The sequence below is a fragment of the Garra rufa genome, chromosome 8, assembly GCF_049309525.1.
Source record: "Garra rufa chromosome 8, GarRuf1.0, whole genome shotgun sequence".
Lineage (NCBI taxonomy): Eukaryota > Metazoa > Chordata > Actinopteri > Cypriniformes > Cyprinidae > Garra > Garra rufa.
The window spans coordinates 21,625,295-21,652,752 of NC_133368.1; the positions used below are offsets into that span (position 1 = coordinate 21,625,295).

The following is a 27,458-nucleotide window of genomic DNA, read 5'->3' on the forward strand; positions in this document are numbered from 1 at the left end:
TTCATATAGATTTCCTTTAAAGTTTCCTTAGATTCCACAAAGTTGAATCCGTTTAAATAACAAATATTTATATGTAGGCTATATGCATGTTCAGCACCACTGCTTTCACTGTTAAAAGCTATATTTCACTGTAATTAGTTATTGAAAACAAGTGTGTGAATGTGTATGCATATTATGTTTAATTTGCAGCGACGGAATACTACTGTAATTAAGCTTCATATAAAAGTGTCAAGAGCTTCTTGCATAACACGAGTCGTGTTGGCTCCCGCAATCTGTGTTGTTTGTTCAAATTGGAATGAAATGTAAAACTTTTATAAGTTTATCTTAGTGTAAATTAACAAAAAAAAAGCAGTAGGATAGATGACACGTTAATGTTTGAATCTTTATAAAAAAAAATAAATAGCTAGGGCATTAAATCAGTGCAAATTGTTTCATGCTTTTTTATCAAGATTGTTTTCAAACAATTAACATCTTACTGTATTAATAATAAATATTACTATAATTGAGAAGTGCTAAAACAATAACAATAGGCTAAATTGATTAACGTTTAGCTCATTAATAATGGTTTGTTTATGGTGTAGAAGAAAATAACGAATAGCCTAATTACTACTGCCGGCAAATAGACAAATAATAAAGTACAGTAAAATAACCACAAATTAGTAATAAAATGTAAAGCCGTTGGATTTAATAAAACCACATTAAACAAACAAACCAATAAATATTTAATATAACAGTTATTTAAAAATACGATTTCAAAATAAGACATGAAAAATATGTATAGAGAAATTATAGTAGGTACAATTTAGAAGAATGCACTATAAAGAAACTTGCAAAAAGACTTTCAATGTTTAGGCTTTGATTTCTTACCGCAAGTGGCTGATGTGGCTAATAAAATGCAGAAGTTCATAGTGTGGCCTCCCTATTAAAGCATAAACCCTGCTGGAGGGGTTTCCTTCATGTGATTTATTTATCTTTTATTAATTACATCTAATTATTTTAATGTAATGAATTTATTTTATTTAATCAAAAACGTCGTTGATTTGGCTATGAAGCGCATAGTCAGCACTGTACCCACATAGCATTCACTGATGAGCTAATTTACTCTGTAGCTTATTCAGTTTAGCTGTGAGATTCTGTATTTGACTTCGAAGCGGTATTCAAAACCTTTTCAATTGTTTAGTTTTTAATGATCATAATGATGAATTTGATAGGATTCGGTAATTTCATTGCGTTGATAATTAGTTCATAGCGCGTTATTCTCATGAATAGCCTATTTTCCTTTTCCATAACTGATTTATTTCATTGTTTACTGATTTATTAGTGATGCTGCTCTTAATTAAATAAAGTGTGAATAAAATAGTTAGGCTACACGCAGTGCTGTTTTAAATGACGCACCCAAAATGAATAAAAAAACATTATTTTTAGGCTACTATTAATTATAAACGAACAGACCATCTGTTTTGTAAAATGAAGAACTAAAGGAAGACGTCTATTGGTGCTGCAAGTCTCATTAGATAGACTCGGCTTTACTCCCGCTGGATTAAACGTTTCCAAAACACACGGGATGTTTTTTTCTAAGGAAAAGTTAATAAACCGGTTTGAGCAAAGTTACATTCTTTCGTCATCGAATGCAGAATATTTTGATGTTTGTTAACGCTTAATTAGAAAAAAAGGCTGACCCCTGCCCTCAGAAAAAGAGCTAGAGGGCTCACAGCGTTCACATCACATGAGCCATTACCCAACTAACTCAACACACACTTGACCGCGCATCGCTTGGTATCATGAGCGCTGCATTCGATTAGCACACTGTCCGTGCATTGTTATGATAAAACACCTACTAAATGTCGGAGACGTTTTGTTATCGTTGTACCCAGTATTTTACTCCCGTAATCCAATATTGGCAAGAAAGCATGCTTGAACTTTAGGTATTATTTCTATTTTGCTGCACATATGGAGTCTATACCAGCGCTACAAAGCTGGCACAAACTTCATCTGCTAAAAATAGCGCATTTGAACCAGGCGAAAATGAATGACACATCAAAGAAAAGAGTAACATGAAATACTGTCAAATAACAAGTGACTGCTCCACGCCATTCCGTCAGCCTACATTATAGAGAACGAAAAAAAGCTGCTCTAAACAAACGATTCATTTTGCTGGACTGATCATTAATTGGCCCGTGGAACGAATAAACTTCCCACCTAATCCTCCCATATATCCCTAAACTCAGAACACAGTTTGGAGAATAATGCATGTTTGTGCAGCACATGACGATGGAAACCTTTTCAATTGCAGTTTAAAGAATCAGAGAAAATGCGGGTAGAGTTAATGATGTTTTCTCATTTCATGATTTATGATGACTTCTTTTAGAATTATTTCAGCGCAAAGTGGTTTATAAAGCTGAAGTCTTTATAAAGCAGGAAATGTTATTTTTGTAAGTGAATTTAAGTAGCTTATATGAAAGACGGCGGATTTCAAATTCTTTCCAATTTAAAATTACATTCATAACTCGTTATTTAAAAAAGTCATAGGCTATATAACAAATAATCAATTCTGGCATGTGTATCTTTTGTATTTGAGTTATATTGGCTATTTGTTTTCGAAATGTCAGTAATACACTCCCGGCTACTTTTATACGGCTATAAAAAGTAGATAGGAGCATTTTCAATGTATTTATTTATTGCATTCATTTGTTTGTCGCTTTCAGGAATGAATGCATCCACTTTTTTCTTAACGTCGGCGCAGCCATTTGTAAATTTTAATGGGTGCGGATTCCGGTGCGGATTTTTTACCTGTAAAAACAGCTTCTTTAGCTGCTTGATATTGTAAATTGGTGTGTCTTGTGTTATTTTAATGTACTATCTTAATTATGAACACACTGGTTTGTAGTACAAACAGCCTATTATCGTTTACTGCACGTTTAATTTCGGATAATGAACCGAAAGTCTCACCCCTATAGGCTTACCTCCGCGTTGAAGAAAAAGGCAGATAAAGTCTTGTATAACATTATCAAGTGCATTAATTCTGGTAATGCACGAAACTTTCTAACAGGTTTTAGTTGCCCTGCTTTACTTCTCCTCACAGATTTCACCAGTGCACAATTAAAATATTATGTCAACTAGCGGCCTTGAGCAGACTTTGGCAAGAGTTGGCTAGACTTCCAGTTTCTCTTGCACAGCAAGTGTGTTTGTTGAGGTATGTGTGAGATTGAAAAGGATTTTGAACCAATGTTATTCATTTGACAATAAAAAAAAAGAAAATTATTTAATTTTGCTTAAATAGAAAATAGACAAACAAGATGTAAGCAAACAAAAGTGAGTATGAACAGACATGGGCAATCTATGACAACAGTGGTGTTTTTCCATTGGTAAACTGAACGAATCTAAGACAGACAAAGCAGAGTTCATTGCATTTCACAGTTTATAAATCCTTAATGGAAGCCCACCAGTTTTCTGACTTCCGTCATCACAGGAGCCGCGAGGCTGCGGGCTTTCTCTGCTCCTTCGGCTAACAGACTCTCAAGATGGCCTCTGTCGGCTCTCAGTCTTTGGATCTCTAGCCGAATGGGTTGCAGCTTCTGTACAACAGCTTCGGCCACCACATTCTTGTACTGTCCAGTGTCCATACTTTTAGCCAGCCTGACAACATCCTCCACGCTCTGTCCAGACACAGCTGCGTGCATGGAGACTAAGTTTGATACACCTGGTCGACTCTCAGGTTCATAAGTCACTTCAGAAGTAAAGTCAGTCACAGCTCTGCGAATCTTAAGGACAATGTCTTCAGGCGTATCGGTCAGGAAGACGGTAGCTAACTTTTGGGGGTCTGACTTGGACATCTTAGAGGATGGATCCCTGAGAGATTTCACCTTTCGAGTGCCACCTGAGAGTTAAAAAACAGAAAAAGTTAAACATTTCATCTGTGCTAAAATTGAGTGAATATTTCCTATAGTTTCCCATTCACCCCCATTATAATAGGCCTAGGTAATAGTTAGAGTATTAGTTCACCAAAAAATGAAAATTCTGTCATGAATTACTCATCCTCATGTTGTTCCAAACCCGCAAGATCTTCATTCATCTTCTGAACACAAATTTAAATATTTTTGATGAAATCCGAGAGCTTTCTAACCATACACAGACAGCAACATTATCTAAAATGTTCCCAGACCCAGAAACATAGTAAGGACATTGGTTAAAAAAAAAAAGTCCATGTAACATCAGTGGTTCAACCATAAAGTTATACTATTTTATATATAATAATTATATAATAGTTACATAATAGCTATAATATAATACCTAACCCTAACTATTTATATAACAATAATAGTTTTATTCAACACGGACATTAAATTGATCAAAACTGACACTTTCACAATGTTACAAAAGATTTCTATTTCAAATAAAGGCTGTTTAGAAAATTCAAAAAGAAAGAAAAATCACTGTTTTAACAAAAATATAAAGCATTAATATTATTACAAATGATAATTAAAGAGGTGAATAATAATAAAAGAATAATATAATTTCTGAAGGATCATGTGACACTTAAAACTAGCATTTAAAATTCAGCTTTGCCAACACAGGAAACAAATTACATTTTAAAACATACCCAAATAGAAAATTATTTAAATAGTGAAATGTCTCTGTTTTTAATTTATTTTGAAGCAAACAATAAGCTAATAAATAAGCTTTCCATTGATGTATGTATGATGTATGGTTGCTAATATAGGATAATATTTGGTCGACATACAACTATTTGAAAATCTGGAATCTAAAGGGGGGGGGGGGGGTCAAAATATTGAGAAAATCGCCTATAAAGTCGTCCAAAAGAAGTTGCATATTACTAATAAAAAATTAGGTTTTGATATATTTACGGCATAAAATAAAAATCAATAATTTTGACCCATACAATGTATTTTTTGGCTATTTCTACAAATATACCTGTGCTACTTAAGACTGCTTCTGTGCTCCAGGGTCACATATAATATAATAAAGAAAATCACCAGTAAGTTATAATATGAGTCAAATGTTGATTCAGTTCAGATTTAGTTAAATAAAGATTTTTTTTTTTTAAATTTTCACCTAATGAACTGGCTCATTTCCACCACTCCCAAAAAGCGGTGTAGGAAACATGCTATTTAATCTAGATTTCTCTGAAAAGCTTCCTTTACAATACGGCCTAACCATTAACCATAAAACAGTAATCGCAGGATGCAATTTTCCACTTTTTTACGAGATGAATTTCAATAAATTAGCATTACACAGTGACCACAAAACGAACACTCATCAGAATGAAATGAAGAATCTCAGGGAAATAACTGGGTTGCGTAAATATTATTTCTCTGTGAAATCACAACACAGATGGGCTCTAATGGTCGGATCTTTGATTTGGTTTCAGGGCAACAGATATTGTTTGGCTTCTTTAGCTTTGGCTTAGGATGCAGGCGCAGTCTTCCTTCCTTCACATGTAAGAAGAGAGATGTGAACCAGTCCTTTGTGAAGTCACTATAGGGAAACCCCCCAAATCCATTAGCAGCCCATCACTCAGATAGAGGAGGAAGAGAACACTCCTTTAATCAAAGCGCCATCGCACACATGACTGGTTTCATACTGTGCTTTTATGATGGCGATAATTACAGTGAATGAAAGACTGTAGCTCAAACTGACAATTCAACATGCCAGCCATGTGTGTGCACGACTTGTGTGTAACATACAGCGGGGAAAGCAGGGAGCTGGAGAAGACACTTGAGAGCACTGACTCATTTGTGTGTTCGCTGAATGACACTGAGTAATTTGTCTTACCCTTCCACTTTTCGGGGTTTGCGCTCAGGTGAATGCTTATGAGAAAAACAGGCTGATTAAAACGGGAAGTTAATGTCATGAGGCAAAAATGAAAACTGCCAAACATACTGAGCAGGGCATGAGGCTCTGGGAAGAACTCTCCATATTGGTTGTTAAAGATGCGGGCCAAGTCCTGGGCGAGCTCCAAATGCTGGATCTGGTCCTCCCCTACTGGCACATGTGTGGATCTGCACAACAATAACATCACTCTCTCTCAAACACAAAGCTGGGAATATAACCGCGCTAAGAATGAAACACATGAAGAGCACAGCCGTACTTGTAGAGCAGAATGTCTGCTGCTTGTAACACCGGGTACGTATAAAGCCCCACACTGCCTTCGTTCTTCTGCTTGCTCTTCATCTGTAAGGAAAAGAAAGGAAAAGTTTAAGGAACCTCAAAGGCACCTTTCATTACATTTGGCTGCGACTGTCTATTTGTTTTCTTATTACAATGAGGTCTAACATCAAGCCCTTTCTCAGTTTCCCACATCGGGCCGAATGAAGGAGTTTTGCCACATTAACGCACGCAGACAGCATCCAAAGGCCACTTTCCGCCACGTTTCACATGCACTCAGCTGTTGAGTAAACAGCTAGGTGTTTTCCCTGCAGCGGTGGGAGGCTTCTGGCCGAGCTCTCCGTCAGCAGCAATATAAAAGGGTTGTCCTCTCTGGGTGAATCACAGTCATTATCGAGCCCTGTCTCTCCCTGCCAGGTCCGCCCACCCTCACGACCGGCGCAGGAAAAGCCTGTCGCCGTGCCACATGGACAACAAACAGAGGAGGGAGGTCTGAGCATTCAGACTGGCATGTTACCATCTTCTAGAGGGCTCTAATACATATCATATGTCTTTTATTTAACGTACTGTCACGAGCAGATAAAAACTCCTTTTCAGCTGATGCGGCAAAAACAAATGTGCTGTATTACCTTCCATTGGGGCAGGTGCCGTAAACGAGGCATGCTGGTAAGGCAGCCTAGGATCCATGAGAGCTCAGCATGTTCTGAGACCTGCAGAAAAGAAAAAAAAAAAAAAAAACATGTAATGGTGCAAATTCCATTTATCAATTAATTGATTCAGAAATATATTAAAAAAAGCAATTATTACACACATCTATTATGAGTAGGTTTTTAAATTCTGAATTTAAAATGGATTTTGATAGTACATTTTTTAACAAATATAACTGTACTGATATAATAATGAAGAAATACTTTTTTTAAGGGAAAAAAGTAAACATATGCACTACCAGTCAAAAGTTTTTGAACAGTAAGATTTTAAATGTTTAAAGAAGTCTCTTCTGCTCACCAAGCCTGCATTTATTTGATCCAAAATACAGCAAAAGCAGTAGTATTGTGAACAAATTATTCTATTTAAAAATAACTGCTTTCTATTTGAATATATTTTAAAATGTCATTTATTCCTGTGTTCAAATCTCAATTTTCAGCATCATTACTTCAGAAATCAGAAATCTAAAATGCTGATTTGCTGTTCAAGAAACATTATTTACTGTTATTATTATCAAGCTTTAAAACAGTTGATTCTTTGGAACATTATGCACTATATTATAGAAATCAATACTTTTATTTAGCAAGGGTGTTTTAAACTGATCAAAATAAAGACATTTCTAATGTTACAAAAGTTTTTTATTTCAGATAATGTTTCCAACATAGTAATAGTAATAAATGTTTTTGAGCAGCAAATCAGATTATTAGAATGATTTCTGAAGGATTATGTGACTGGAGGATTAAATCACAGGAATAAATTACATTTACATACATTATATAATATATTCATAAAATATATTCAAATAGAAAACCGTTATTTTAAACAGTAAAAACATTTCTAAACTTTACCGTTTTTGCTGTACTTTGAATCAAATAAATGCAGGCTTGGTGAGCAGAAGAGACTTCTTTAAAAAAAACATAAAACATTTTACCGTCCAAAAACTTTTGACTGGTAGTGTAGAAACACACTGAGAGAAAGCAAACCCCTGGATACCTTGACAAATGTGTCAATGTTAATAAGTCCCTTCAGATAATTTTAAATAGAACTAAATTAAATAGAATTTCAAGTAATAAAAGAGTTATATTGTTATCATTTTTTACATTCACTGATGAAAATGATTCTGTGGTGAGGTTCTTCATGAGAAACTTAGTTCAGACAATAATAATAATAAAAAAAAAGTAAATTCCATATATTAGTACTCAATTCGAGCTTGTAGAAATTACAGCATTGAATAAAATTAAGTAAAACCTATTTAACTTTTTGAATACTGGTGTTCTCATCATGCATTCGAGCATGAATATTAATAAGGTTGATTTTTTGTTTTGCTGTTTTCCATCGGTATTTACACTGTTTTATCATTGCTTTTGTTGTTAGTTTCAGTAACTTGCATTTTTGTTGCATCTAAAGTTCATTTTCTACTCAAAATGACACACATATACTCAAAAATGATTTCACACATACTCAAAAATTATGTAGATAAGGTGTCTACATGATATCTATGTATTATTTACGCAGAGGTTTCTGAGTAAAACATACACTTTGAAAGCATGGTTTAATTCAGTGCTATACTGAGTAAAATCAAAGTATTGCCAAGTAAGCTTTGACTAAATAAAAATAACACAAACTTTTTTTTGGCAAAGATAAATTTGCTTATTTTCTTTGCTAAATTTACTTAACTTGGGTAAGTAGATTTAACTTGACCATAACAGGTAAATTGTACATAGCAGTAGCAGTCAAAATTACTTAAGATGTGCTAGTGATTTCACAAACCCAACATCAGGTCAAAAAGTAAATTTCTACAAAAACGGTCACACTAGTTTATTAAAATATTGTTTCTCTTTTGATTGTGGACACTTACCACCGACCCTCATGCTACCAAACAAGCACAGTGACACTACTTTACACATAACAAGGCATCTTCGTAGCGCCCCTGTGTGGCAATGAAGAGAACAAGATATTCCTCACCTCCCAACAGGTGCATAGTGGCACACTGTGAAGGCCTTTCTACATTTATACTTTATCACAAGTACTCAAACGACCCCTTCTCTTGTTACAAAATCATGTGAAAGAGCTCATTTGACTGACATTGTGAAATCTGCACAGCTCCAGAAGTGCGCACACACACACACACACACACACACACATTTTCGAAAGAAAAAGACTTTTCAAAATTGTTCTGCTTCAGAGAATTAAACTTTATGGGTGCTGGCGACACGGCCACCATCTCTCAATCTCACAAAAGGATTCTGAGGCAACTGACGTAAACCTAGAGAGGAACCAACATAAAAAGTGATTTTATGGCATGGCGCTGAAAGAGATATTTATTACAGCTAGCTAATGTACGTGTGAGGGTAAGACAGCGGATATGAAGATGACTGAGGGATCACGCCGGAACATATGATAGAGTGGTGGTGGATATCTCAGATGGCTTCATATGTCCGATTTGTGCGATTAAATGAGACGCAGAAATAGTAAGTGAAACAATGGAGCATTAAATATAAACTGATTATTCCTCCGACACATACTTTAGTGTGAAAAAGGGTCATATTTGTTTAGATTTACGCACTGAGTTCAATTAGACGAGTCTGCCAGAAACGCACACATAAATCTCACTGTTGTGTGGATGTTATTCTGGTAAAATAGTTTCTAGTGCAATACATCCCAAACATACATACAGCTACAACACAAAGTCCTATACTTAAGATCCGATTGATTTTAGCTTGTCACCATTTTTTTAATGAAGTCAAGTGTTTTCCTTGGGCCAGGGTATTATTTTCACATGTGGAACAGTCCTGAGCTCGTATGTTCGATGGGAGGTCTTCAGTCCTGCCAAGATATGTGGCATGAAGTTAAAATGGAATAAAATCAGGAGAGTGTGTGTGTGTGTGTGTGTGTGTGTGTGTGTGTGTGTGTGTGTGTGTGTGTGTGTGTGTGTGTGTGTGTGTGTGTGTAGGTTTTCACATGCTCGCTGCAAAGTTCCAGTGAGAAAACACAAAATCCCAACACACTTACACTCTGCTGCACAACACACACAAACACACACAGCTGAAAGCATATCAGGTGGCTGAGAGGAAGAACATGTCCACACTTATTATAGTTACCCTTCAAAAGTTGCTCAATTCGAGAGAAAATGTGCCGGACAGCTAGCGAGTTGCTGCGTACAGTAAAATCTATTATTATCCTCCTCTTTCTGCTTCATGTGGTCGCTTTGAAGTGAACCGTGAAAACTAATCTGTGCGTTTTCCCCTATCCTGAGAATTTGTAGAGATAGGAATCTTTTTGGTAAAATAAGCATTTTTTAAGCAGCCTCCATTAAATAAATATTGGGCAATGGAAAATGTTTTAGCTTACTGCCAGTAGTTCAGCCCAATAAAACGACCCAACGCCTATTTAGAATAAGACTTATGAAGTTATTTGAAAGGTGCCTTTGACGTGTTTAAACAAAGATGTGAACACTTTTAAAATATAATACTAATATCAGCTATGGTTTAAAGGGATACTTCAAGCCCAAATGAAAGTTGTCATCGTTTACTCAACCTCAGGTCATACCAAAACTGCATTACTTTCTTTCTTATGTGGAAGACAAAAGAAGAAATGTCTTCACAGTGAAAGTGTTGCTTTGGACCCTATTGACGTTCATTGCGTGACCAAAAACAGTTCATTAAATTATCTTTTTTTGAGGTAGCAGAAGATTCATTTAAGGTCATACAGGCTTGGAACAACATAAGGGTGAGTAAATGATGACTAAATACTCATGTTAGGGTAAACAATCCTTAATTAATGTGTTTTAATACAGTTGAGGTCAATCAACAGTTGTAGAATCTGCAAAATGTTAATCATTTTATCAAAATAAGAGGAATAATATAAAATGCATGTTATGTTTTATTTAGTACTGACTAATAAGACATTTCACATAAAAGATGTTTACGTATAGTCCACAAGGGAAAATAATAGTTGAATTTATAAAAAGTACCCCGTTCAAAAGTTTGCATACACTTGATTCTTGATACTGTGCTTTTACCTGAATGATCCACAGGTATGTTTTTTTTTTTTTTTTTTTTTTTTTTAGTGATAGTTGCTCATGAGTCTCTTGTTTTCCCTGAAGAGTTAAACTCCTCACTGTTCTTCAGAAAAGTCCCTCATGTCCCACAAATTCTTTGGTTTTTCAGCATTTTTGTGTATTTGAACCCTTTCCAACAATAACTGTATGATTTTGAGATTCATCTTTTCACAAAGAGGACAACTGATGGACTCATACACAGCTATTACAGAAGATTCAAACGCTCACTGATCCTCCAGAATGAAAAACGATGCATTAACAGACATTTGGTGAAAACATTTGAACGGAATGAAGATGTGTACATTTTTATTATTTTGCCTAAATATCATATTTTTTTCATTTAGGACTGCCCTCCAGAAGCTAAAGAAGATACTTGCATGTTTCCCAGAAGACAAAATAAGTTAAATTTACCCTGATCTTCAAAATTAAAAAGTTTCCACCCCCCGGCTCTTAATGCATTGCGTTTCCTTCTGGAGCATCAATGAATGTTTAAAGCTTCTGTAATAGTTGCATATGAGTACCTCAGTTGTCCTCAACATAAAAAGATGGATCCCAAATCATACAGTTATTGTTGGAAAGGGTTCAAATACACAAAAATGCTGAAAAACCAAAGAATTTGTGGGATCTGAAGTACTTTTCAGAAAAACGTTGTTTATTTGAAAACAAGTCTTCAAAGGAGGACTCACTTGGGACTGCTGGAAAAGAATGGAACGAGTCGGATCTATGCCACAGGCCAACAAACTGGCAGCCATGTCCAGAATGTTGTCTCGGAGTGTCTGAGGGTCCTGAGGCTGAGTGATGGAATGAAGGTCTACGATGCTGTACATGACTGCACTGTACTGGTCCTGCAGGGCCACCCAGCTCTCTAGAGCTCCCAGATAGTTCCCCAAGTGAGGAACACCTGTGGGCTGGATTCCAGAGAAAACCTGTCCTTTAGAAAGACTCTGTAAGAAAAAGAAAGAGGTTTGAGACAAAATCTATAAAGAAGAAAGACAAATAAGGAGGGCATAAAGGTGAAGGCAAAGAAAGTTGGTGGTGTGCGTACAGCCAGAAAGGAGACGCCCTGTGCAGTTTTATGAATGTTATCAAAGCGATAAATCCAAGGCACGTTTCACACTAACAGAGCACCCTACTGGGTGAAAGAGTGCTAGAGCGGAACTGCTCCACAGCCAATGAAAACACTCCACAGTTCACAGCCAGCCAATAGCAGCTTTTAAGAGCGATATAGTCGTGGAATAACAATCACAGTAGTGGTCCTACTCAAAACGGCAACAGAAAAAAGCAGCACAATGCTATATAAACCCATGAAGTATATTTAAGATTGGGAAAATTAAAACAAAGGGGTCATTTTTAAATGTTTGGTCTGAGAAGGAAGCCCCCTACTCTTTAGATATATAAAAAAAAAGTGTGATTTCTGCCCCCTGGACAAATATTGTGTTACTAGCAGACCAAACTGCCATACATCCACTTCAATAACTTAATAAAAATGCCAAATAATCTTTGTACTTCAAGAAAAAAGTTAACTTTGCAACATACAAACTTTTAAAACAAGGGGAAACACACTTGCATGAAAAGAGCTGTGAACACCTGCATGGGTATGCATGAGGTAACTTACTTCAGGGCCTGAAATCTACGGCTGATCTGAAATCAGTCTGGCTTCGGGGAAGCCTACAGCCAAGGGAATAGAATCACTGATCCAAAGTCATTAGCTAGTTATAGGAAAGGAGCAGGCTATTTATGCCATTACTGGGTGAGTAATTGCAGTGCAGTGGCCCAAATGCACAGGGCCTCTCTGAGGTGTCAGAAGTGATTTGGGGCAGAACGGAGCCTGGTTCATGTGTGTTCTCACCTTGCGTTGTTCCCCTCTTCCCCTCCGGCCGATCATTAACCATCCAGACATGGTAATGGTGTCATTTGAGACAATCACTCATAAGCTGAAACAACACTAGTCCCTACTACCGAAGGAATAATCAGCCTATCACACCTCCCATCTACCAAAGGAATGTCTGAAAAATCTGATTTTTTATATCAATTTTTTTGACAGCAGGCGTGGTGATGAGGGACTTTTATTCAGGAGGTACATTATAGTAACCTTAGAAATGCCTATTTCAATGTCATTCTTCATTATTTATCAGGGTGTAGCTAAGGTTTTAACATTGATATGGACATTTTCTAATGTGCTGATGCCATAAATAAATAAAAAAATACAACCAGCTTTTTTATTTACTTATTTAGTCTAAATCAAATGAAAAAGCCTGTTTTCATATAGTGTAAAGTGTCAAATAATCTCAGCTGTACAGGCCTTGAGGCCTTGAATTGTAAATTATAAAAGCAAATGTGTCAAGAATAAGCAATGCTTATGTCACACACAGATATTAGACAGCATCCATGTTAATGTATCAAGTGAAATAAAATCCTTTATTTTACAAATGACACAACACTCTTCTACTTTGTTTTACTCAGATTTGCTCAAACTTTCTCGTTCTCCTCTGCTGTCCCACCAGCGCAAACCACTTCTTCATGACACCTGGCAAGAGCAGTAACTTCTCTCCTAATTTTTTGCACTGACAAACGCAACACTTTTGTACCACAGTGCAGCAAAGTAGCAAAAAATTCCTACAGGTCTACCATATGGAGTAGACATTAAACTGTATGTGTGTGTGCACAAGCTGATAGGGTTACATAGTACATCTACGATCCCTGTTCTTACACTCATGTAGGTACTTTGTAGGAGTATTTAATTGTAAGTCTATCTGTGTGTGTTCCACTTGGTGCAGGATTAAGTAAGTCTAGAAACTAACTACTAAACTAAAGAGAGCACATGAATATTAGTGGTTTTACAGGCTGTACTGCCAGGGAGTAGAGGTCAAGAGGATTTTTGGATCATAATAACTCAAGTGATCCAAAAATGGTAAAGTTCTGCATGTTAAAATAGAGTAAAATAAAAATAAAACTGGTGGTTTTGCAATACCAATACACTTAAAAAAAAGGATTGTTTTAAAAACTTCAAGCAACCTCCATTTGATGACTTGAGACGGATTGACTCTTTTGTATCAACATAGTGAAAGTATTGCAAGACAGTGATGGAAAACAGAAGCTATGTAAAATTCAGCTCCAAGGCCACCATGAGACAGAATAATTACAGTTAAATCTTCATTGCATACATATTAGATGTGAAAACAATAATCTTAGACTCTAAAATATGCTGGGTTGTTTCAACCCAAAAGTTGGGTTAGGTTATATTTGACCCAAAGTTGGGTTGAAACCTTGCACAAAGCACCATGTTCAGACAGGACACTTGTTGTAAGAAATTATGTTTTTTAAGCCATTGGTTTTCAAATAGGGTCACTTAGAGCATCGAAAAATCACTAATAAATGCAAATGATAACATGCAAATAATCATATAATTAACTTATTAGCTTTTAAAACACTACACAGTAACCTTAGAAATGCCCATTTCAATGTCATTCTTCATTATTCATTAAGGTGTAGCTCTGGTTTTAACATTGATAAAGATATTTCATAATCAGTAAAATAACACAGTAATTCCAAAATCTTTATTTATATGTTTAATTTATATGTTCGGTCTACATACATATATTGATTTATTTGGCAGTGTTGTTGCCATAAATAAACACTTTTTATTTCTTTATTTAGGCCTAGTCTTTTTATTTCCTTTTAGTCTTATTTACGAGCAATGCTTATGTTACACAGACATTAGACAGCATGTGTAAAGTGAAACAAAATCTTTTATTTTAATAATTACATCTAAAATATATTTGAAAACCACTGGCTTAAACAAATCCTGTCTGAACATGGTATTTTGCAAAATGTAAGATTATTGTTTTCACATCTAATATGTTTGAAAAAACACTGATAAATACAAATTATAACAGGGCCATTCAGTGTCAGCTCAACTAGAGGTCCCTGGCTCAATTTTTACATTTTATTATAAAACAAATCGTACGATTTGGTCCTGGAGCCATATTGAAATTTCAATATCTTTGGAACCGAACCATATAGGACCATAAAAATTAAGATGCCAAAAGGACAAATTGTTAAGACCCAAGATCTAAAGGGGCATTAATATATCTTTAATACTTCTTCAGTTACAGCCATGCAAACTTCGGAGAAAAAAACTTGTGAAGTGCTGTTTCCCCACATTTGAATGGTCATCATTGATTGCTAAAGTCAACAGATTGTACTATCAGACCAACCAATCTCTGTGTAAAAATAACATTATGATGCTGCCATATTTCTAGGTAATTTTTACACAAATCTCACAATCTCAAGTGAAAACTGATATTTTGACCCCCTCTACAAAATAGTGGATTACTCAGAAAATAACAATCACTGACATTTAATATTTTGGCTTTCATCACTACACATCTATTTTTCCTCAGAAAAAATATTAGCAAAATCGAAAACATGAGCTGGGGAAGTTTTAGAAATCTGGTTGATTTGATCTGTTACTTGATAAAAGCTATAGCCAAATTAGGCAAACACCAACATAAAAGAACAAATAAGCAGCAATGAATTCATTTCAATTTTTGATTTCAGGGACCTTTGTATTTACATGTATTTAGGCACAGCATGGGGTCTCCACTTGATGTCCAACGTAAAATGAGTAAAGGACCAGCACAATGAGCATGCAACTGGCCATTCAGATTTAATAGTTCTCCGATTTGAGCTATTTAATGCCATACAAAGTTGGTTAAAACTCAAACCAGTACTATACACAAAGAAACGATAAGGACCCTAAAGAGCCATCAAGACCTTGACAAAACAGACATCCATAGCTGGAACATCCTGGCAGACGCCCATCTTTGCATGCCAATTCCAACACGGCCTTTCACCACTCTTTATGGTTCTGCAGGAAAGCATCAGCAACTCAGTAAATGTGGAGAAGCTCTCCACAGGAGCTGATATCAGAGAGGGAGCGCGAGGCCAGTTCTGAACGGCACCTCTGACCCTCCCGCCCCAGTCCATTTGTCCCCCACCAAGCTTCAGACACACAGAACCTACTGTTACGGTGTCTATCAGCATTGCCTCACTCACCCTATTAAAACAGACATCACGCTGAACAGCAGAAACACATGCCTTAATCCTGCCACTCTCCGCTGGGCTAGCAACAAAGCCCTGCTTTGGTGAAGTGTTGAGCAGAAAATGATTTTTATGCACCTTCCCCTGCCCGAGACGGTGGGGAATGTGTGTTTTTGCCGTACCGAAACACACTCAGCTTGAAGCGAAGTGCGAACGGCCGAAAATAAAACAGGAACCTGAATCGAGGGGAAAACGCATTAGAGAAAGCGTGAGTGACAAAGCCAAAAGAGCAGTGAAAGAATGAGCAGGAGACAGAGCAAAAGAAGAGGTATTTTGTGGGGAGGAGGGCGGCGTACAGGAGGTGGCAGGGGGGCAGGAGACGGAGCGTTTGATTAAATCTGCGGTTGACGTTTCGGACAGGTGAGATTGATGAGGTTCCTCTACGCTTCACACTGTGCGGAGAGCGTAGGGAGAGGAACAGAAACATGCAGTGTGGAGAGCCAGGGCTGGGGGCCCTCTCACACCGTGGGGTCCCCGGCCTGATTAATGGGGCTGGAGTCCCTTCAAAAACAGCGCTCCCAGCAGAAAGGGCCGCACCGTGCTCCAAAAATAACCAGGACGGGACAGCCGCTACACTACGGACTGCGGCTTGGAGGCCAAACCCTGAACCGTTTAGGACCAATCGCTTTTGTTTCGCTACAATCCTCCCTCTGCTGATCGCATTACATATTAAAAGATAGGTTACGCTTAGTCTGACATGAAATATAATTATTTGCAAGCTACACAGAAAAGCCTGCCGACATCTCAAACCAAAACCCAACGCCTGGCACGGAGAATGATAAATGTCTTGCATGGCTTATATTGCGATATTTGGACACTCTATATGAGCTACACTAAGCAAATAAAGGACAAAGCCACTTCTGCTTTTTTTTCTTTTTTTGAGCCCCGGCAGGAAAAACGTGGAGGCGCTAGCCTACTAATGACAAATTAAACACATAAAAGTCACAACGAAGCAGAAATAACCTGCACACACCTCATAAATTTATCAATGTGTAATTATGGTAACACTCAGGAACTCCTGAGCCTGAGTTTTTTCCTTGTTCCCTCTAATTTCCTCCAGCGCTGACTGTTGGTTTGAGCACAACCCAGAAGTTTGATACCAGATAGTGGGTGCAATTCAATTACCTACGTCAGATTTTCTGCAACTGTAAGTCTACGGGTGTAGCACAAAACTCCACACTGAAAAAAACCCACAATTTTCATTTAGAAATTGCTTGTAAACTTCACAAATAATTAGGGCTGTAAATACGATTATTTTGGTAATCAAGTAATCTTTAGATTATTCTGATAATAATAATACATTTTTACGAACAATAGCCTTCAAAATAACTTAAAATGCACAATAATAATTAGGCTAGTTAAGAAAAAAAGTATCAAAAGCATGTAACCATGTCGGCGCTGATAGCCTTGTGGGCAGCGCATCGACATAAAGCATTGTTGTGCTCTGGACGTCGATCCCGACTCGAGGACCTTTCCCGATCCCGCCCCCTATCTCTCTCCCCTTTCCCTTCCTGTCATACCTCATCTGTCCTATCATAAAAAAGGCAAAAATGCAAAAAAAATAAATCTTTTTTTTAAAAAAAAGCATGTAACCATATGCTTTTACTGAACTAAACTGTTAAAATACAGAGTGTATTCTAAACAATAGAACTAATGTACATTATAACAAATGACTGCAGAGGGCGCCAAAAGCCTGACGATTGTTTTTACACTTTACTAAGAGATCAAATCATTATTTAATATTGACCGAACAACATTTAATTCAAATGTCAACTTAATCTTTAATATTTGGTCATTTCTTTCTGACATTACTTTCTGTAATTACTTGAATATATGGACATCAAAACATCTAAACTCAGAGTGAGGGTTTAAGCTTTTATTTTGAAATCACAATGAACAGTTAGTATTTTGAAAAAGATATTGATGCATTCTCCTGTGTTTAGGTTTCTAAATTATTTATGTTACAAATAGGATTAAATCACAATAGCATTATGCGTTATTATGATTTTTAAATGGGTTTAATATATCATAATGCCTGCTACTCTCAGGAAATGCGCCACTTCCTGTATTTTGCCGGTTACTCGACACGTGCAAATTGCAGTCGAATATTTTTTTAAATCAAGTACTCAAATTGAATCGATGAATTGTGACAGCCCTACAAATAATTACAAGGAAACAGAGACAGTGAATTAAACACACAAAAATTTTTAAAGTAGAAAGCCTAAATTCCCTAGGCTGGTTGGCTGGTTTTAGCTGGTCAACCAGCCTGGTTTTAGCTGGTCATAGCTGGTCGGCAGGCTGGTTTTAGAGGGGTTTTGGCCATTTTTCCAGCCTGGCCAGGCTGGTCAGGCTGGAAAACCACCAGCTAAAACCAGCCTGACCAGGCTGGGAGACCAGTTAAAACCAGCTACTTCCAGCCTAGGCTGGTTTTAGCTGTTTTTTTCAGCAGGGTTAGTATTTTCTAGAAAAATGTGCTCCAATTATCGAACTTGAAAAACAATTTTTCACAGTGCAGCCTTAACCTACACAACTTTACAGCCAAAATATACTAAATTATCAAAAAAATATGAGCTCTTAAAGAGTCTGGAGGAGTTATTCAGCATATATTACGTTCATCCTTCAGAATGATGAACCGAATTACACAGCGGAGTGTGAAATAAAGTGCTTGGCTGACATGTAAAAACAAATCGTCTAATTAATAAATACAATCAGGCCCGGCTCATGTGCGCCTGCTTTCCTACAGTTTCCTCTCCGGGCGGCTCTGGGAGTAGTTTTAATGGTTTTAGCTGACATGAGAGTTAGAGCATTTAGACCTGAAGAAGAATTAAGAGCCGTTTCCTTTTTGTGCAACACGAGGCTGAGATGACTGATATCAGCCATTAAGACCACAGGCGATTAAGGGCCGGATAGGGAGCGTCATGTTTTATAACGCAGGTTGGAGCGAGGGCCCACTGCATCCTGCTGCCTCATGCTGCAACGTATGGAAGGATAATCAGGGAAGTTTCAGGACGTGATCGGAAACAAAAGCTTAAAACTGACATGAGTTTTTATTGTCTAAACAACTGCGTAAAACACTTACACAACAGGGGTATTTCAACAGCTCCCGAAACAGAACTAGAGTTTTCAACACAGAGTGAAAGGTTAATGCTAAATTTACTTTATAGAAACTTGCTGTTTTTGGTGGTGAGAAAATCGAAGCATCTTGCCACTATTTGACACATTTTGGATTTCATTAGATCAAATTTCCTTCTCACTTATACTTGGACAGAAAAATCTGTGCTCATCTTTTCACACTACAGCTCATAATCCTTTCTGTGCCAAAAATATGCTCCATGATTTGACGTACATCACACCTAGCAGCTTTGTGAACGTCCGCATTAACACACAGTGCCTGACATTTGGAGAAAATTAAAACAAATGAAAACCAACACCTCATTTCGAATGTCGTTGCTGGTAATAAAGGACTGCTGGGATGGTTTTGACGTCTTTCTGTAACCTCACTCCCACAGTCGTAGCACTCTGCACTTTAGCGTCCCAAACGACACACTGCCTGTAGTTAACAAAACAGAGACTGGCTGCCAGCGGTGGACGCACATTCCTACACGGCAAGTGTGCTGAAGCCATCAAATAAAAGCTGGTTGTCAATCAAGTCAAGGCAGTGGGGGCTTCACATGCTCTGTAAAAGGCTCACTAGCTTTAATTTACTGTGCTCAGGTCCAGTTAGCATTACATACACTCAGGGATTTGCACTGTTAATTAACAGTTCCTTAACATACTCTGGTTCACTTTGAGTGCCGGGATTCAAATATGGAAAGAGGGCTGTGATGGCTGTTAAAAATAGTGTAATTTTAGGATGGTTTATAAAAGGAAGACATGGCTAATTGAGTGAGGATGAGCAGGTGAGCTCATCCTTAATAATAAAATTATGTTAATATTAAAAAAAACATTATCATGTCTACTACCCATTTTCAAAAGCATTAAAATAGAATTCCTAGAAAGTTTCTGCCTACTGGCAAAGCATACAAATCTACACAGTAAATATGTATTAAAAAAAAAAAAGGAAGAGGAAAATCATACAAGGTAAATATGTTATATTATTTAATTAAGAAATCTGATCATCATATTTTCTGTCATCATATCATCAATCATTTCTGATTTTTAAAATTATGTTCTTTTACTATTTTCATGAAAATAGAGATACCGTTTTCATGATGAACATCCAGCAGGGAATACAAAATTATATTCTACTCCTCTCTGGAAAAAAAAACATATTTTATTTTATTAAATCAAGTCGATTATATATCAATTTTTAGACTGTATCCTGCTTTTTAAGCACTAAACATAATTATCCAACACTAAGAATAAGGAATAATAATACAACTAATAATAATGGAATTCATAAACCGGTGACCTCTCATCAGGCTTGAACATCACAACAAAAGATTTCCAGTGTATGTTGGAAATAAAACAGAATTGACAATATGATGTAGTTTCCCCAAACTTTACTACAAAACCTGTCCAAAGGTTTTGTCTTTTATAGCATGAGAATACAATGAGATAATCTTAATTTTGTTAAGTCTCATATGCTCACCAAGGCTGCATTTATTTGATTAAAAATATTGTGAAATATTATTACAAATTGTTTTCTATTTCAACATATTTTAAATGATATATTTGTGTTATGGCAATGCTGAATTTGCATTTTACATACATGTGACCCTCCATCACAAAACCAGTCTTAAGTAGCACAGGCATATTTGTAGCAAAAGCCAGTTACTCAATAGGATATTGAGTAAAGATCATGTTCCTTAAAAAATATTTTGTACATTTCTTACCGTAAAATATATCAAAATTTAATTTTCGATTAGTAATATGCATTGCTAAGAACTTCAGTTGGACAACTTTAAAGGTGATTTTCTAAATATTTAGATTTTTTTTTTTTTGCACCCACAGATTTTAGATTTTCAAATAGTTGTCCTGACAAACCATACATCAATGGAAAGCTTATTTTTTTCAGTTTATGAAAAATGTAACTTATGACAAATTAGAATTTATGACTGGTTTTGTGGTCGAGAGTAAATATCTCACAATATCACCACCCCTTTAAAACTACAAATCTGCAGCACTGCAGAACCTAATTTCCTCACAGATAACAACCACGTCACTAATCAGTTTATTTAGTCTGCCAATCCTGACTAAATAAATTTAACTGCCACTAGCAGAAAGTATTTTTTAACATTATTAAGCTTTAGCAACTATGCACTCACAGCAATATCACAAGTAATTGCAAAGTCGCTTTGTAAACAATTTCGTTATTTACACTGCATTAGCCTATATCTGAAAATACCGTAAAGACTATTGTAATGTGTTTAGACTGGAAATTACAGTTGTCGGATACTTTGAATATATTGCAGAAGGTTTCCACTGAAGGTGAACCATGTAACAGATCCTCCGTAAAGCTGCCAACCTGGCAAATAACATAGTGGCAAAAAAGAGAAGACGTTCTTACCATCGCTTCCGTCGCTTTCCCGGCTTTAAATAATCTTCTGTGGGAATTACTCTTGTGAATTAAATGAAAGACAGATTTCACGTTACATCTCATGGACAGCGCCATCTTGACTTACGGTGTCCAATAAGGGACATACCGCCAAACAACACACTGCTGAAGCTAAAGTTTAACTTGGAAACTGCCACCTCTGCAAAAATGTTTTGTTTAATAACAAAATCTCATAAAACATCATTCAACGAGTGTCAAATGAATGAATTAATACGTTTTTCCCCAATACAAAGGAAGTAAAAAAATAAATAAACAGAAAACAGAATTTTCACTGCTCAGTTAGCTAAATATTCTGTTAAAACCAGCCTTACACTTAATCCTTTCTTTACATTGTAAAAGCATGAATGCTTATGATTGTGGCTGTCTCATAACCTGAGCAACCTACTTAGACAGCATTTATGTTTATTATTAAAACAAATAAGTCACCTACTGTAGACACCTAAACTCACTGTTTTGAGACAGAAAAGTATCACAGTCTAACTCCAGCATTTCATTTAATGTGATTATCAACCCCCTGGTTTTTCTAACAGATGTTTAGAAAAGGTACAAACAGTTCTCTGTTTTGCAGCGTTTCAGACTTCTTCAAGCACATCTGCAGCTGATTAATCTCACCTTTGCATCTGGTTGTATTCACACACATATTCTATATTCAAGACTGTCTCCTGCGGCACTGTGCGCTGTAACACATAGACCGTGATCAAGCAGCGTGTCTAAACCAAAACCTCACTTTGTGTTTGCATCACGCTCTATGATTCTCGCTCTCTCTGTTGGCTGTTAGTGCCTTTGGCATCTATTTCCTGACCACCCAGTCACATTGCCTTGTTCTGCACCTTGGTGAAGAGGAATTTCTCATGATATGATGATGATTATGATATTTCTAAAAAGTATTAAAGGTGGTTTTACTACAACGTCTTGTTAAAGCCCCTATTTCATTTCTTCATTTAATGTGCTGTAGCAAAGTTTGTGGTCTTTGGAAAAACCACTTAGGCTTGCATTTGACATTTTGTGTGTGTGATTGAGTATGTGTGACAGAAAGAGAAGGATGGAGAGACACAGTGAGAAAGAGAGCAAAGCAGGGTGGGTATGCAGAGACAGAACTGGCAGCACCCCACTGTGATAGACTTTAGGAAAATAATATGTGGCTAATCTCTGTGTTTGAGTGTGTGTGGTCCATGAATAACATTTCCAACTTTACTGAGGTTCCTTTGTCTTACAAAAAGAATATCAGTTTATTTATATTTTTAAGCGACGGATTATCCAAATAAATGAAACTTCAATAGAGCGTAGCCGAAAAAACAAACAGAATGTGCTCAAAATTGTAAGCATTTTTGATTCATTCAAAGTTACATTTATGATGCATTCATTTAAATAATGGTAAAAAAAAAAAACACTATGGATCTCAAGTTTGGAACTCACTATGGAATTACAAAATTCCATAAATTGGAATTTTAATTGAAATTGTCCTGCAAAATGTTGAATTGGGATGACAGGAAGATGAATTTCCTGAATTGTAATTTAAAGACATTTGACACTATTTTGACACATCTAACACATTCTGGGAAATTAAGTTGTGATGTATTGGAAGCAGTGTCAGAAATGAACTTTTCCAATAAGGGGCGATATTTGCCCCCTGGAACTGATTTCCAGAAGCATTTTTTACAATCCTGGGGGCAATTTTTATAATCATTATTATTATCATCATACTAAGTTGTCTTTAATGTCAAATACTTAAATTTACCCTATTACTTCAATGTTTTAAACTGTTGTCAATATATAATGTTTTTAATTATACATGTAAAAATCTCATAGGGAGTTCATAGGGCTGCAATATTATGACAAAAATCATTTTTGTAGATTATTGCTATTTATAACAATTTAAAACTTTTTTGTTTCTGTGTTTTGGGCACATTACATTCTGGCTTCACAGACAAATGATGGTCCACAACATTAATTTAGTCTAGTGCAAGTTATGAAAAAACTTCCGTTATAATCACTGAAAGTATGAAATTAATATTTTATTTACATCATGTCTGCACTGTGTGTTGTTCATGATGAGGGAATTCGCGAGCGTGCGCACTCAACAGCTCTGACGTTTGTAGCGCTGACAAATCTAAGCGCCTCTGATTGGCCAATGCATTTCTAAGTTCAACAGAAACGCGTTCGATTGGTTCTAAGGCTCATTGCTGCACAAAACATTGCATAAAGGCTGGTGCAGTGTGAACGAATCTAAATGTTAATTCCGCAAATTTGCACTTTTTATTCATTTTCACATTTCATTTTATTTGCGACAGCCGTAATACATACTTTAATTGTGCAGGGGCATTTTTTGCTCCTTTGTCTTGAACTTATGGGGCATTTTTGTTCATTTTGGTGGCATTTTGGCCACAAGCGTGAATGGAAGTAGCGTCAGATATTTTCTTCTTGTGATGAACATCTGATCTGAAGCCCTGTTTACACTAAACTCTTAAAAATAAAGGTTTCAAAAGGGTGTTTTTCCAGTGATGTCATAGAAGAACCATTTTTGGTTCCCCAAAGAACCTTTCAGTGAACAGTAAACCATTTTGAAGAACATTTTAAAAGCCTAAAGAAACTTTTTCGACTATAAAGAACCATTTCTCCATTTGAAAGGTTCCATGGACGTTCAAGGTTCTTCATGGAACAATGGCAATAAATAACCTTTATTTTTAAGAGTGAATTGCCATTTCATTTATAAAATAGCATTTTAAAATGAAAACGATCCTCATCTACACTGGCGTTTTCACTTTGTTTCGGAAACAATCTTTTTTCACACTACACAACTGAAAACGCATTTCACATGACCATTCATAATGAGCATAAAGTTATTGTTTGTAAACACGATCATCAAGTCTCCATTTTGGTCCGTTTACGCTGAAACACAACCGAAGAGTTTTGAAACTGAAATCTGAGTCTGCAGCATTTTCGAGTCCCCATTTTCGAGGGTCGAAATTGCCAGAGTAGTGTAAGCGTCAGGCGCAATTTAAAGTAAAAATACACTAGTGTAAACGTAGCCTAAATGAAATGGAATCAAAAAAGAAAAAAAAACAGGCCGGGGGTTTGGATGATGGCCACCTCATTTCAATTAAAATTTAGCTATTTAAATCTGAATTTAAACAGCATTCTCTAATTCAATTCCGAAGGGGCGCATAGCCCTGCTAATAACTGTCAAAAGTCTTTGCCCCCATATTTATTGCATGCTGAAAGGTCTGTCTGCTGCGTGAATGTCGACCTCTTTCATCGCTCTCCCTGATCACTAATTGTTCATCTCCTCACCGCAGATTTATCTGCCCAGCCACCCTCATAGATCTGTTCTAAAAAGCCTGGCCGAGTTTCAAGTAATAGAACCAGGGCCTATTGACCGCCCCTGATGTGCTGTGGAGAGAATGAGCAGGGTGGCTGTAACCAACAGCCCACCTGTGATAATATATAGAGGCAGGGGGCCACGGCCCACCACGGGGCAAGGCTATGAGGGCACGGGCCTGGGGAACGCAGGGACCGGGCCTGGGCCTCAGCCTGCATCAACAGCTCCCTGACACGCCAGCATCCTGACACTGACAGACAGGCCTTCCCCTCTGACACCGAGCCCACGGGGCGCCTGCCACCCAAGTCGATGGATGGATGAATTGATGAGAAGATGGATAGGTAGATGGATGGCTTGGCTAGTTAAATAACAGCTCCATTTAATTGAAGAGTTCTAAAGAGTGCTTTTGGAAATTTCCATGTATTTTAATTATTTTTCTCCCTCCTGCTTTGGTCCGTTAAGGAAAATAAACAGCTGGTGTGAAGTATTTTGTGTAAAGCAATGTTTGCTCCTGAGAGGAGAGTCTGGTTTCCATTACAGCTATGCCATCATGTCTGAATAGCCTGCAGCAGCGAGCGAGACAGTAGTCCAAGCAGACCAGGCCGGACTTTGGGTGGGCTATAATGGACTTATCTCTTTCACCGTTCTTCCTCCAGAAGGCCACACTTCAGCTCCATTCGGCTTTAGCACAGGCCACCAGACGTCCCTCTCAGCTGTGAGGAACATGTGCTGTGGTCCTCCTGCCTGTCAGAGGCAAATGCGTGACTGTTTTCAAACAGGCAGGGAAGCAGCCAGCCGTGTGTGTCTGTGTGGTGCTGAGGTGGGAGGGGGTCGTCCCTCAGGAGGGATGTGTTTCAGCACCTTGTCTCCTTCTCTGTTATAGCGCTGACAGAACAGGAGGGAAAGAGTGACGGGGGTGGAGAAAGGGTCTCTGCTCTCTCACTCCCATCTGCTGTCTTCACTCTCCCGCTATCATACAGTAGAGCACGAGTGTGGGGTCAAAGATCACGGTTAAGGTCATGAGTTCGGAGAAGCTAAACTACATTTAATACAGTGGCCAATAGAGACTCATACATCTTATATTATTCATATGTTTGTAGTTGGTAAGATGTTTTAATGTTTTTGAAAAAGTCTCTTATGCACACCAAGGCTGCATTTATTCATCAAAAATACAGTAAAGCAATAATATAGTAATAATTTAAAAGAATAGTTCTCTGTTTTAATATATTTTTAAAATGTAGCTCATTCCTGTGATGGCAATGTCACATGATCCTTCGGAAATCATTCTAATTTGCTGATTTGGTGCTCAAGAAATGTTTCTTATTACTATTAATGTTGAAAACAGATGTGTATTCATGTTCTAAATCTTACTTTTGATCAAGTTTGCTGAATATAATTATTCAATTCTTTAAAAAATGATCCCAACCTTTTGAATGACAGTGTATATTTGACATTATTTGTGATTATGTGTATTAGTTTTAAAAAAGACTTTCAAATCTTGACCATCCAGTTACGGCAAGCTGTGCACATCAGAAGATATCGAGTGGCTGCCGTGACGGAGATCGCAAAAAAAGAAAATTACATGCTTTTGATTAGATGTCACATGCAATGAATTGACAAGTTTCATTTAGGATTTTTTTACTAACTTTTTTCATTCTTTTTTAGGTTTGATGATTGCATGTTAATTACTGGAATAATGATTTCCAGCTCTTTGGATCCATAATGATGTATATCAGAGTACTGATACTGGAAAAATGAGACTTACTAATTTGACCACGAAATAAACACACTGGTTGTAAGTGGATGGACATTACTATTGTGGTATCTTTTGATGGAAAATCAATAATTGCTCATTTAAATGGAAATTGCACCCTAGCATATCCAAAATGACCCTCTTGTTCTAAACCATTATTTTTTCAGTTTTTGAATTCAGAACAAGTAGGAAAACAAATAACCTGGTTTCACTGGTGCGCTTCCTGATTCGTGCAGCATTAACTTGTGGCAGATTCTGGATTTGACCAGAGAGATTTGACAGTGCATGAAGCTCTTTGATGATTAAATCATTTATTTATTTCATTTTATTTAATGCATCATTACATTAGGTAATGCTAATAGCCCCATTACACTTCATGCTTAGCAAACTGATGACTGAAAGACCAGAGACCAATAGTTCTTTTGTGAGGAATACAGCTACATACAGTTGAAGTCAAACGTTTACATACACCTTGCAGAATCTGCAAAAAGTTAATTATTTTACCAAAATAAGAGGGATCATACAAGATGCATGTTATTTTTTAAAGTACTGACCTGAATGAGATACTTCACATAAAAGACGTTAACATATAGGCCACAAGAGAAAATAATAGTTGAATTTATAAAAATGACCCCGTTCAAAAGTTTACATACACTTGATTCTTAATACTATGTTGTTACCTGAATGATCCACAGCTGTGTTTTTTTTTCAGTGATAGTTATTTGTTAGTCTGTTTGTCCTGAATAGTTAAACTGCCCACTGTTCTTTAGAAAAAAATCGTTCAGGTTCCCAAAAATTATTTGGTATTTTAGCATTTTTGTGTATTTGAACCCTT

General features: G+C 36.8%; 1 protein-coding gene across 1 annotated transcript; it reads right to left on the bottom strand.

Moving 5' to 3' along the window:
• Positions 1 to 3,286: 3,286 nt before the first annotated feature.
• wars2 (tryptophanyl tRNA synthetase 2, mitochondrial) lies at positions 3,287 to 21,608 on the bottom strand. The gene is made up of 6 exons (XM_073845999.1): positions 21,504 to 21,608; positions 11,578 to 11,835; positions 6,756 to 6,836; positions 6,110 to 6,192; positions 5,902 to 6,020; positions 3,287 to 3,877 (listed from the first exon to the last, which is right to left on the bottom strand). The coding sequence occupies exons 1-6, from the start codon at positions 21,606 to 21,608 to the stop codon at positions 3,429 to 3,431; spliced, it is 1,095 nt and encodes a 364-aa protein (XP_073702100.1). The 3' UTR covers positions 3,287 to 3,428.
• Between the last annotated feature and the right edge of the window lie 5,850 nt (positions 21,609 to 27,458).

Coding starts and splice junctions, on each gene's coding strand:
- wars2 (XM_073845999.1), bottom strand. CDS start 21,608: ATGGCGCTGTCCATGAGATGTAACGTGAAATCTGTCTTTCATTTAATT. Junction 11,836..21,503: donor GGAAAGCGACGGAAGCGATG/GTAAGAACGTCT, acceptor TTTTTCTTACAG/AGTCTTTCTAAAGGACAGGT. Junction 6,021..6,109: donor GCAGACATTCTGCTCTACAA/GTACGGCTGTGC, acceptor ATTGTTGTGCAG/ATCCACACATGTGCCAGTAG.